The sequence below is a fragment of the Pundamilia nyererei genome, unplaced genomic scaffold (assembly GCF_000239375.1).
Source record: "Pundamilia nyererei isolate P.nyererei 1_Seehausen unplaced genomic scaffold, PunNye1.0 scaffold00110, whole genome shotgun sequence".
NCBI lineage: Eukaryota > Metazoa > Chordata > Actinopteri > Cichliformes > Cichlidae > Pundamilia > Pundamilia nyererei.
The window spans coordinates 1643293-1655344 of NW_005187511.1; the positions used below are offsets into that span (position 1 = coordinate 1643293).

At 40.3% G+C, this 12052-nt stretch overlaps 2 protein-coding genes across 2 annotated transcripts; both read left to right on the forward strand.

The window, feature by feature from the left end:
- The first annotated feature begins 764 nt into the window (after positions 1 to 764).
- On the forward strand, positions 765 to 9635 carry slc25a34 (solute carrier family 25 member 34). Its single transcript, XM_005741448.1, has 6 exons — positions 765 to 794; positions 1189 to 1944; positions 4929 to 4994; positions 7752 to 7904; positions 8001 to 8135; positions 8438 to 9635. The coding sequence occupies exons 2-6, from the start codon at positions 1402 to 1404 to the stop codon at positions 8606 to 8608; spliced, it is 1068 nt and encodes a 355-aa protein (XP_005741505.1). The 5' UTR covers positions 765 to 794; positions 1189 to 1401; the 3' UTR covers positions 8609 to 9635.
- A 326-nt stretch (positions 9636 to 9961) lies between these two features.
- Positions 9962 to 11712, forward strand: LOC102192230 (transmembrane protein 82-like). The gene is made up of 6 exons (XM_005741509.1): positions 9962 to 10037; positions 10141 to 10213; positions 10299 to 10491; positions 10605 to 11022; positions 11312 to 11496; positions 11583 to 11712. Exons 1-6 carry the CDS (start codon positions 9962 to 9964, stop codon positions 11670 to 11672), a joined length of 1035 nt encoding a protein of 344 aa, XP_005741566.1. The 3' UTR covers positions 11673 to 11712.
- The last annotated feature ends 340 nt before the right edge of the window (positions 11713 to 12052 follow it).

Genomic DNA, 12052 nt, shown 5'->3' on the forward strand with positions numbered 1-12052 from the left:
CTGATATCACAACCTCTAAATTTTGGCCCTTCTTAGCCTTTATAATAAGAAGCCTGCTGCTCTCTGACTGCTACATAAACTAATGTAAACAAAAGGTCCAAAAATTACTAAAGGTGGCAGGTGGTTCATTAAGATGAACAGGGAACTTGGATCCACCTCAGGTGTCTGATCTGAACTTTACAAAAAGGCGGCCTCTAGTGGCTGAGTTTTTGTCATACAGCACAAAAAAGTCGGCAGATAATTGATTTAAAACTTTCTCCAATTAGCACTTACGGCTCATTTTCTTTTCTTTTTCAGAGGGTTTGTCAATTTTAAAGCGATCAACCACATCAGTTTTCCTCTACTGAATAAATCTGAATACTGAAAAACTTTCTAAAACAAATAAAAAGATAAATATAAGATGGAAGAAGCGCAAAAGTAAAAGCAGTGCATATGTCCCTTTGTTTTGCTTCCAAGATTATCCATGCGGTCTTTAGCAGCTTAACCTTGTTTTGATAGCTCACACACAGCATTTGCTCTCCCGGGCCTCAGACGCTTCAGCTCTCCCTCTCTCTGACCAACAATAACCTTTTACCCAGAGAGCTCCTATAGGACCAGAGCAGGGGCAGTTTCACAGCACAGCCAACCCATTCGTGCGCACTCAGGGAAATGGTGAGGTGGCACAAAGGCCTGAAACGTTATTGGCTCTGACCAGAATCAGAAGGAGGGGACTGTGACAATGAATGTGCTGAGACACATGTTTACAAGAATGGAGCAGAGAGGAAGAATGGAACTGCACGGGATCAATGAAAACTGTGAGTGTCATTATCAACTAAGATTTTTATAACCACAGAAAAAGACTCTCAGAAAAGTTTTATATTTCCATGTGGCTGTCTCTGATACTTGTTCTGAGCATTTTTGTGTGCTTGTATGTTTTATGAATGTCAGATTATCTGGTGTGTTTACTCTTAAATCTGTTTCTGGGTCAGTTGTAGTATTGAATGAATGAACTTCAGTGTGCCGAAAGCTCCCAGAGTCAAAGAACAAGAGAGAGGCTTTTACAATGTTTGTCCTGCAAGGAGGAACCTAAATATATCTGACAGCTTTTTCTTTCCTGGAAAAAAAGGAGAGTCACTCTCCTGACTTGCAAGGCTGGATTTGGGTGTCATACCTGAAGCTTGCTTAAAATGTTTGCATGATCTCTTGCAGATGGTGCCTCATTAGAACAGAATGACAGTGAAGAAAGTTAATGAAAGTGAGTCCAGGAGGACACTGTGAGCCTGCGAGTCACAGGACGAACGTGTAAAGCAGATGTTAAATGAGTAATCGCAGGAGTCGGTAGCTTCTGTCTCTGACTTTACTGTACTCTACCAAGTACTTTCCCTGCTCCTATCACACTGAGGCAAGGGGAGGAAAGCCATCATGAGTACTGTTAAGGCAAACTGTGAAGATCACTTCTCAGCGATGAGTAGCACTCAGCTGCTGAACACTTCGCCCGAAGAGTCTGTGTTTGCTCCACAGCCTTCCCAGAGGATTTCACCCACCGTGTTGACGGTCCCCTGTGGGGTCTTTGGCCCCTTGCCGCCGCCTCCTGCAGTCTGGCCTCCACTAGACTTCGCCCTGGGCGCTCTTGCCTGCTGCGCAGCCTGTGTGTTCACCAATCCTCTGGAGGTGGTGAAAACCCGTCTGCAGCTACAGGGGGAGCTTTGTGCTCGGGGATCCTACCAGAGACACTACCGCGGGGTCCTGCAGGCGCTCTGGGTGGTGGGCCGCACGGATGGGCTACGGGGCCTGCAGAAGGGGCTCTCAGCCGGGCTCATCTACCAGGGTGTGATGAACGGTGTGAGGCTGGGCTCGTACTCCTACTGTGAAGCTCTGGGGATCACTTCTTTCCATGGGGGGAGTCTGCTGTCAGGGGCAGGTGCTGGAGCTCTGGGTGCCTTCATAGCTTCTCCTGCCTATCTGGTAAGTTTATTAAAGTTTCTCCTTTTTATAGTTTCTTCTATAGTCATTGTTTCCAGAGGAAGGTATCTCAATAAAACATGAAGCTCCATAGAGATAAACTCCTTTAGTGGTCTGCCACTGATTTGGCTTTTGTGCATCATTAAAATTAATTTAAAATATCTGCTTTGTTTTGGTTAAGTTTTTTTTGTGACTCTTTTAATTCAAATGAAGTGTCTACCTGTGAGCATCCCCATTACAATATGTATTAATGTAAATGAATTGACTTTTTAGGATCTTTTGCATTAATGATTTTTTAAGACAAATCTGTACAGTCTCAACATATGAAAAGAAAAGGCCAAATCCATCCATCCAATGCTGAGGTGGTCTGGGCATCTGACGCCAAATATGAGAGAATTAAGAGAAGAAACAATCATGCTTGCTTCATGTGTGGCACTTTCTTAAATCCTTTTTATTCAGTCCTCTGATATTTTTTCCAGAAAGGTCTTTTTATTCAAAGTGACTGAAAACAGTGTGTTCTAATCACGTTAAAGCAGAAGTAACAGAAGCATTAGATCTCCCACTAGATGTGTGGCCTGGATAACAAACTCTCAGGAACTAACTAGGTCACTCATTGTTAAACTGTGATCCGCAGCAAAAAAACATCAACACACTTCTAAACTTGTATCACAGTGTAGCACAAAGGATTTTCCATAAACACGAGTAATATGTTACAACAGGATATTTCTCTCTTTTTTTTGATATTCAACAGTTCCTATTCATTATTAGCACAAAAACAAAACAAACAAAAAACGAACAGAATCACATACATTGCAAATGTATGTAATGATTTTAAATTACATATATGGGGAGAGAGGGAGAGAGACAAATATTTACCATCTACTCGCCCATAGATTTAAAAAAGAAGAGACAAAAGTGAACTCCCATCCTTTGTGCTCACTTCCTAATTACACAACAGGATATTTAGACATTAAAGGAATAGTCACATTCAACATTCAAATACATCATGGTCTGTATGTGTAGATGTGGTTCAGATGACCGAGTGAAGTTCAAACTGATCGTCAGCATTGGGAAGAAAAGTGATTTACATGACTTTGAATGTTGTTATTGGTGTCAGACGAGCTGGTCTGAGTACTGCGGATCTGTTGGGATTTTCCCACATAGCCATCTTTTGACTTTAAAATGAATGGTCTGAAAAAGAAATATCCAGTGAGCTGTAGTTCTCTGTGTGAAAATGGAGACCGGTTTCAGCTGAAAGGAAGGCAACAATAACTCAAATAACCACCTTTTAAACCCAAAATATGCACAAGAGCATCTCTGGGGATACAATTCACACAAGTGTATCAAACCTGAATCACAGAAGACTGAAAAAACATTGCCTTGTCTTTGAGACTGCATTTCTGCTGCAATGTTCAGATGGTAGGGTCAGAATTTAATGCAAACAACATGAAAGCGTGGATTCATCCTACCTGATGGTGATGTAACAGTGTGGAGGATATACCAACGGGGCATCATTTAAACACCACAGCCTGCCTGCATGTTGTTGCTTCTCTTGTCCATCCCTTTATGACCACAGTGTAGACATGTTCTTATGCCTGCTTCCTGCAGTGCAAGAAGCAAGAATGAAGACACTTCAGAAGGCAAAACAGGTCTGCAGCCCAGTAGTAGCAAGGTGTACTTGAAGTGGCTAGTAAGTCTATATTGGAGCAGTTGCTGTAAAAATTGTTTATTCGAAGAAAATTCTAGGAGCTCGCATTTGAAATGATGTGAAATTCTTCCAAAGTTATTGTTTTTCCAGTATTTCCAGTATAAAACCTGCCCCCACCCTCCACCCTTTGTTTCCTTCCTGAACGTCTGCAGCAGAATAATTATACAACTAGGGAATTGTGTTCCAAAAAGACTAACTTTGGAAATTCCCCTGAAATCATGTGGTGGAATCTGGTTAGTGAGAGACCAGCAACGCTTTCAGACTAACTTGACTAAATGGAAAGTTAAAGAGGGGAAAATAAATTTCAGTGGCTTAATGAAAGGACAGTAAAATGAAATGAACTTGAAAGAAAAGAAAAGCTAAAATACAAACCCAACTGTCTGCATTTGAACTGAAGGGAAAAGAAAGAGACCCCAGACCATTTTCAAAGACACAAAGACTCAAAGGTCTTCAAGCTGTTTTTGCCCAGTGTTTGCTAGATCACATAGATGTTCATAGATCATAGATCTAGGTCATTTAGAAAGTCTTCAAAACGCAGTATGATCTCCAGTTTAAATCAGAGTGTGCATTTTCTTAGCAGTCCGTCTACATGCTCTCCAAAAAACATCACTTTCACACCAGTGTCAAACTTCACCATCACTCGATTTATGTCCTCTGCATTTCTACAACTGTACCACTCTTTTTGTTGTTTTTCTGCCTCAGCTGCCAGTCAATACATCCAAGTCCATCTAAGCTTTCTGGACGGTCATGGAAAGACGATACTGTCTGATGACGTATTTATATCACGGTCACTAAATATATCCTGAATCTTTTTCTTTCCGCCTGCTGCTGCCAAACCTATACAGTATGTTGTGGGTCCTTCTGTGTGCTGCCGGCAGGCAGTGAAGGTTATTTTACTGACACCATATCTGATATCAAGAAGGAAACGATGAAGCTTCTTCTCCTTTTTTATTTAGGCGTTTTTGTTTTACATGAAATGCGTCATGATTTCACAAGAAGAAAAAAAACGTCCTTTACAAGGAAAGTGCGAATGAATCACCGAATCCTGTATTTGACCAGCTCCTGACAATCTGCACGTTGTGTAACTCCTTCCTGTGAATATTAGCAGGGTTATCGGGTATCCTCACACAACTCATTCTAACAAATGACTTGGTGACAAGTCTGGTGCTCTGTGCACTTTGAACTCTGTTTCAGCAAAGCATTAAGTGAAACTCGCTGCTGAACACTAACCATACGCCTGAATGCATTTTAAAACGTGCTTGCTGTGTTTTCTTCATAGGTGAAAACCCATCTGCAGGCTCAGACTGTGGCAGCCATTGCAGTTGGTCACCAGCATAACCACCTGGTAAGACGGACACATTTCACATAAAACACAAGAATAGCTTACCAGCTGTTTCAATGTTTAAAGATGTCAGTACAGGTGTATTAAAGTACATTAACTGGCCAGGATGGTGTAAACTATGTGCTATAGTATAATAATTGTGCTTTTTTTTTATTTTTTATCAGGTGTTCATTTGGTAATTAAAATTTGAAGCCCATAACACTCCCATTAATATGACATACCAAGATAGAAAGCTGATAATGAAAACGTTAATTGTTGGCACCTGAGGAGAAAATGGTCATTATAAACACTGCGTATCAATAACATTATGTACCTGTGTTTTCAACAAAAAATGGATACAACTTGTATTTGACATGTATTTAATATTTTTCTCTAAAATGCAGTGTGGTGAGAGTATAAAACTAAAAGTATAAGTTAAATTATAGAGAAGCACAGTAAAACTGCAGACGCATGGTGTTTAAACAGTACGTGTCTGCCCTTTAACCATCAGATCATATAATCTGCCCGGCCAAAAGAAAAAGGCTCCACCTATATTTACTTTAGCAAACCAATAAGAGCCTTCCACTGGATATTTACTGCAATAATTAATATGGCTTAGCTGGATACAGGTTATTTAAACCTAACTGATGTAGTGAGCTGCTTCTCATTTATCAAACAACCATATCAGAAGACGCATCATGTGGTTGTGGAAAAGATGGGTTAAATTATTTGCCTTCATCAGGCAAAGACAAGGCGATTACTGAAACTACCAAAACCTGGATAAAAGCTGTCCGAAATGCCAGAGCTAGCAAATTAAAACTAAAATATGCTAATTGATATTAATTTTTTTATTATTATTCAGAAGGTTCATTAAACACTCAATTTTCAAAAAAGAAAAAGAAAAAAAAAACCATGCAATTTCAGGCAGTTATTTCCTGGTTCAGGCTGTAAAGGGGCTGAAAGGACCTGGGAGGATAGTGATGAATCATCAAAAAAGGAAGAAATGTGGTTGGAAAAAAAGTGATCGTGATTGGAGATCCTTTAAACATCTGGTAAAATCAGATCATAAAAAAAGTCATCAGCACAAGTCATGGATATGTCTAACACTGAAAGTACATTTGCAAACACACATGATGTGAAGCAAACTAAAACAAATCGCTGAGTCTTTTTAAGGCTTATCAGAATCAGAAAGGGTTTTATTGCCAAATGTTGAGCAGGTTTACAACATTAGGAAATTGCTGCGGTATTTTGTGCAAACATACTGTCAGACAATGCTTAAATAAACATAAAAATGTAAAAGTGCTAAGAGTGCTCTCAGGGGAAAAAAGGCAGGAACAATAGAAACAGATCGTGTGGTCTAAAGAGTCCAGATTTATCCTCTTCCCCAGTGATGTCTCCATCAACGTAAGAAGAGAGGCAGATGAAGTGATGCACCCATCATGCCTGCTCAGGGCCTGCTGCAAGAACCTGCAGGGGCAGTGTTATAATCTGCAGATGCTTCAGCTGGTCAAGTCTACACCAGTGATATGTGCCCAAAGAATGAGGTCACCTGAATATACTGAATGGCCAGGTTCAGCTATCAGTGGCATGTCCTGTATTCTAAGTTGGCAATGCCAGGATTGATCAGGCTCCAACTGAAAAGCGTATCAAAAACAGTGCCAAAATGAATGCATTATCAAAGGTTAATAAATACAGCTCCATACATACATGTGTATGTTCAAATGTGCAGCTAATTCCTCCTGGAATCAGCTGCAGAATTAACAAAAACAGAAAGTGATGGTCTGACTTAATGTATTCAAGGCAAATTTAAATGGGTTGCATGAAGTTACTTCAGGCTGCCTGAATGTTTTGCCTGAATATTATTACCTTTATTTCTGACTTTAGACAAATACTTTACTAAGGTATTCGTTTTCGCAAATTCTTGTTCACAAATTTTAGTAAAAGTGTCAGGTTTTGGCTGTGTGCAGGCAGGAGAAGGACCCAAACGCAAAACTTACCACACAGGAATTAAACTCAAAAAGCTGCTTTATTGCAGAATGTCACAAAAACTAAACTGGGACATGGCTAACTAAAACACATGGCCACACAGCCATGAGGGCAACTACGCCACTGACAAAGCGAAACACAGGGCTTAAATACACTGAGGGATAACGAGGGAATGAGACACAGAAGGAGAGCACAGCTGGGAGTAATCAGGCTGGACGAGACAAGGGAAGCAAAACTAGAAACACTGACATGAGACACGGACCTTCAAAGTAAAACAGGAAACACACTGACTGAACTCCAGACATGTAAACTTAACAGGGACTGGGGAGACAGAACATTGGAACCTGAAACATGGTACAGAAAGGCACAGTAGACATCATGGAACACAGTGAAGCCATATTACTAAACTTAAGAACTAAACTCATGATAACCATAACTGAAACCTAGGGAAATAACAAAGACAGTACAACAAAGGACCAAGAAAAAACACAAGAACTCAAAAAGCTGGGTCAGAAAGACCCAGAACCGTGACAAAAAGAGATTTTAAATAAAGAATAAACTTACAGAATAATTATTTCTTTTTTTCCTGTAAAAACCTGACTTGTTACCCTCTTATTCTAGTGTACCTACCTTTGAATATTTGTAGGTAATTGCAATTAAATGCAATTTAAATCCCATTTAATTACAGGGGAATTACACCCTTAGTTGCAAGCCGTGTTATAAAGTGTTACCTGGTTTTGAGTGTTATTATCTGTAACCTCTACTCACCAGTGCCTTTGTTTTCTTCTATTTCAGGGAGTGTCTGATGCCTTTGTTACCATCTATCGAAAAGAAGGTTTAATTGGTCTTTGGAGGGGTGTGAATGGGGCTGTGCCTAGAGTCATGGTGGGATCAGCTGCCCAGCTGGCAACCTTCACCTCAGCTAAGGAATGGGTGTCACATTCTCAGGTAATGTTATCTAAAGAGCCGAAGGTTTTATGTCATATGTGACCAAGCTGCTGCCATGCGTTGAAAGTCGGATCATCTTTCTTTGTGTCCTTTCAGTGGTTCAGTCCAAACAGCTGGCTCGCAGTCTTGATGGCAGCTGCAGTCAGTGGAGTTGCTGTGGCCATTACCATGACACCATTTGATGTCATTAGTACTCGGCTCTACAACCAGCCGGTGGATGAGTTGCGTAAGGTGAGTCTGTCTTCAACACAGTTGTCCTCCTTTTCATTAGTTTCACAATCTAAAAAAAAAGCATACCGACATTAAAAAAAGCAATATGAAATCATTTCATCTATATTATATATTTGTATTGACCTTTATCATCTAATTTATATATTTTATAGATATATTATTTCATCTTTTTCTCATATTAGGTATGTATTTAAGGAGAAACTGCCTTTGAATCTTATTGTGTTGTGTAGAGTGTCTATAAAGGAACTCAGCTTATTTCAGTTCACGAAAGACTTGCTGTGTTCTTTACATCTGTTTTGTAGGGGCGTCTGTATCATGGATTTTCAGACTGCATGCTGAAGGTGTGCAGAGCGGAGGGCCTGCTGGGTTTGTATAAAGGCATGGGCCCCGTGTTCCTGCGACTGGCCCCGCACACGGTGCTAAGCATGCTGTTCTGGGATCTGATGAGGCAACAAGCAGTGAAGGATAAGTAGAGCTGAAGCACCCATACTTGCACACTGAAAGCACAACTGGGCTCTGCTACAGCTGTTAGAGTGCTCTCTCAGTTAATGAAGCACTGAATTTAAAGCAACTGTGTGACATTTTGGGAAGCAAACTTATTTACTTTTCTTTCCGAGAGTGAAATGAGACGGTTCATGGACGTTTTTATGGTTAATATGAAGCTAGCATCTGGTTAACTTATCTTAGCATAAAAACAGCTAGTTTAGCTCTGGGCAAAGTTAATAAAATAGTTAATGGTAACTCCTTAGAAGCATAATAATTGCATATAAAATAACAAACTGTTGTTTCAACACTTTTTATTAAACACACAGACCTAATATAAAATGCTGGTAAACTTTAGAGGTACTGATAGCTGCTGGTAGCTCTGACAAGCTAGCAGTTGCCTTTCATTTTTAGTCTTTATGCTAAGCTAAGCACGTGCCTGCTGGCTGTGGCTTTATATTTAACCAACGGACACTGGGTGCCATATCAAACATCTGATCTTACTCTTTTCCAGAAAGAAACATGAACAAAATGTCAAACTATTGCTTTAAGTGCAAGCTTTTCTCTCCCATCTAGCACAGAAAATGAACACTTGAAGCACTTAATCAAGACTGGCATGTTATGCACATACTGGAAGACATCTTTCTCTAAAAATATGTCTCGAGTGTATACATTTTTTGATTAGGGTTTTTTTTATACCTCAACCTTAAGTCTCGCAGGAATTTGCTTGTTAACTCATCAGTGTGTGAGTGCGGTCAACTTGAAGAACAAGTCATCATCATTAAAGCAAACAATTGTTTGCCATGTTTATTACACTGTCTAGATGCCTTGTCTGTTGTATTTAAAAAAAACAACCTGATGGAATTTTCTTTTTTTAAATTCACTGACTTGAACTTATGTAACTAAAGCCAAGAATGACATTTGTAATTTCAATTTTGTATGTGCAGAAATTTAACCTACTGGTACTTAAAACTTTAAAAGCAATGAACAGTCCTAATAAAGACTTTTTGTAAGAAACCTGTCTGGTTTGTTTTTGTTCTCTGGAGAGGTGGTGAATCTTTTGAACACACTGCTTTAAAACCATTGTAATCTGTGGTGTTTTCTGTTTATTTGAAATGATTTAATTGACTGGGGTTAAAGGTTTCTTCTTGAGAGGATTTGAAACCCCTTTCATCAAGAATTGATTTGACTAAAAGCTGTAGCCATATCACGTTTCACCTTTGTACCTTTGGGTGGATGGAGCTTACTAAAACTTGATCAGCTCGAAGAAATAAGGGCAAAGTCATTCATTTGTAGCACCACTTTGAGTGTTATTGCTGAAACGTTACAAGAACATCATAAAGATGTTTCTCCCCTTGATCCTGGGAACCACTGGATGGACACCTTTTGATTCAAAACCATTTGACTGCTTTCTTCAAGGTCTGATAACATGTTTTCTCTGATTATGGTTAAATTCTCAGCACTTTTCAATGTCATGTCTCCTCTTTACTGGCTTATTTTTGGTTGTGTGTTTTTTTTAAAGGGCTTGTAGGTGCATGTGGAATATCAGTGCTGTACAACCTGCTGAGAGTCTACAATTTTGTTCAAAATTCCAAGTGAGTTCACCCTTTGAGAGGAAAAAGGGAAAGCATAGCTTGATTTTCAAGAGCGTTGGAGTTATTCTATTTTGTCTGCACACAGTGATTCTGACTCTGGAAATGGAAGCAAACCCAGGTCATCCTCACTGGGCACGTCTCTGAGAGGGAACTGGAGATCAGCCCTCCAGTTCTGGATTCTGACTGTCCTCCTCTCTCTGATGGGCTCGAGGGTTTTCTCCCTGATAGTGCTGGAGTTTTCCCTCAGGGCTGTTTCTACCTGGGCGTCAGCTGGACTGGTGAGCTCCTCAACAAATACTGCAGCTATATTTATGCATTGTTTTATGCTTTTATGTATCTGCTTTAGAGTGTTCTTTCATTACACATTTCTAATCCACGTCTCTTAACGCAGGATGCCAGTGGCAGAGGTCTAGACATGATCCTAATCCAGAGCCAGTTCTCCCTGGGTTGTAGCCTCACCGGCACTCTGATCTTCCTCCAACAGAGGGCTCCACACAGCTCCCTCAGCTTATTTCTGGCAGCTGCTCTCAGCTGGAAACTGGCAAGCTTGAGCCACAGTCTGTGGATCCATGTGGCCAGACTCTACCCGCTGCACAGCACTAAACAGTACTGTGGGAAGTGCATCACTCTTCTAACCTCCGGACACACCATACTGGCTTCACTGCAAAGAGCGGTTGTCTTGGCTTTTGCTGTAGCAAGTGTTGCTTCCACCGCTACAGTTTATGACCACTTCCTGTCCCAGAAGGATGCTATGAAGTTCTGGACTCTGCTGACGCTCTGTTACATTATGTTGCTCGTGTATATTCAAGGTGATGGTCAGTGCTGCTGAGAGTGGAACTTAATTAATCCTCAGAGAGGAAAGTACCCACGCAGTGTTAAGTAATAATAAAAATATTTAAATAGATTTAAATAATATTATATGGATTTAAGAAATAAAAGTAGACCATAAGCGATGAAATGAAGCCCTATAAATGTAAAAAGCAACATATATGAATTAAAAACTTAGAATTGATGGCAAAAACACAACCTATAAAATCAGTAAGCACAAAGCCAAGGCTTTTTGGGATCATTGTGTAACTTTTCTGTTTGTACTTACAGAGGATGAGCATCGGCAGACAGGCACAGCGGCCCTCCTGCACTCTGTAGTTATGCGGCTGGGAGCCTTGCTTGTCCTCATGCTTGCAATGGGATACTGGTCTGATGTGTTTCAAATCCTCATCGCGTTTCTGGGAGAAGCAGTCTGCCTGTTGCCTTCTTGGGATCTTCTGCAGGCTTTGCTGAAGGTCTGGTCTTTGCCTCGTTATGTTTTAGTTGCTGTAGTTGTGAAAATAACACGTCAGGAGGTTGAATTCTCATGTTTCCTTTTCAGGAAGAAAAAGAGGAATCAAGCTTGAGCAGACGTGACGAGCGCTCCGGTCACAAAGGAACCACAATTAAAACATCATCACGTGGCAGATAACAGTGCACTCAAACTCCACCACAATGATTATCATTGACTGTCTCACCTGTAAAGATGCACTATTACTTTGTGTTGTAAAATAATATTGTGCTTAAAGGCTTTAATTGACTTCTTGTTGTTTGGGGTCTTATATTAAACAGAAATAATATAAAAAAAATAAGCTGATTTAGTATTTAATGTCCAGCCATTTATTTTTTTCGCTAATCCAAGTCAGGCTTGTGTGGGAGCTGGAGTCTGTCCCAGCTTTTATGGGGAGAGAGGCGGACAGCTTGCCAGTCTATCACAAAGATAACACAGAGAGACCTACTTGCTTGCCTTTGGACTGTGGGAAGAATCCAGAGAGAACCAACACCGGCACAGAACATGTAAGCTCCACATAA

What these genes read in the sequence shown, in the direction of transcription:
- slc25a34 (XM_005741448.1), top strand. Translation starts at nt 1,402, where the DNA reads ATGAGTACTGTTAAGGCAAACTGTGAAGATCACTTCTCAGCGATGAGT. An exon ending in GTCACCAGCATAACCACCTG is followed by an intron (nt 4,995 to 7,751) that starts GTAAGACGGACA and finishes CTTCTATTTCAG; the next exon opens with GGAGTGTCTGATGCCTTTGT. An exon ending in AATGGGTGTCACATTCTCAG is followed by an intron (nt 7,905 to 8,000) that starts GTAATGTTATCT and finishes GTGTCCTTTCAG; the next exon opens with TGGTTCAGTCCAAACAGCTG.
- LOC102192230 (XM_005741509.1), top strand. Translation starts at nt 9,962, where the DNA reads ATGTTTCTCCCCTTGATCCTGGGAACCACTGGATGGACACCTTTTGAT. An exon ending in ATTTGACTGCTTTCTTCAAG is followed by an intron (nt 10,038 to 10,140) that starts GTCTGATAACAT and finishes TTTTTTTTAAAG; the next exon opens with GGCTTGTAGGTGCATGTGGA. An exon ending in CCTGGGCGTCAGCTGGACTG is followed by an intron (nt 10,492 to 10,604) that starts GTGAGCTCCTCA and finishes CTCTTAACGCAG; the next exon opens with GATGCCAGTGGCAGAGGTCT.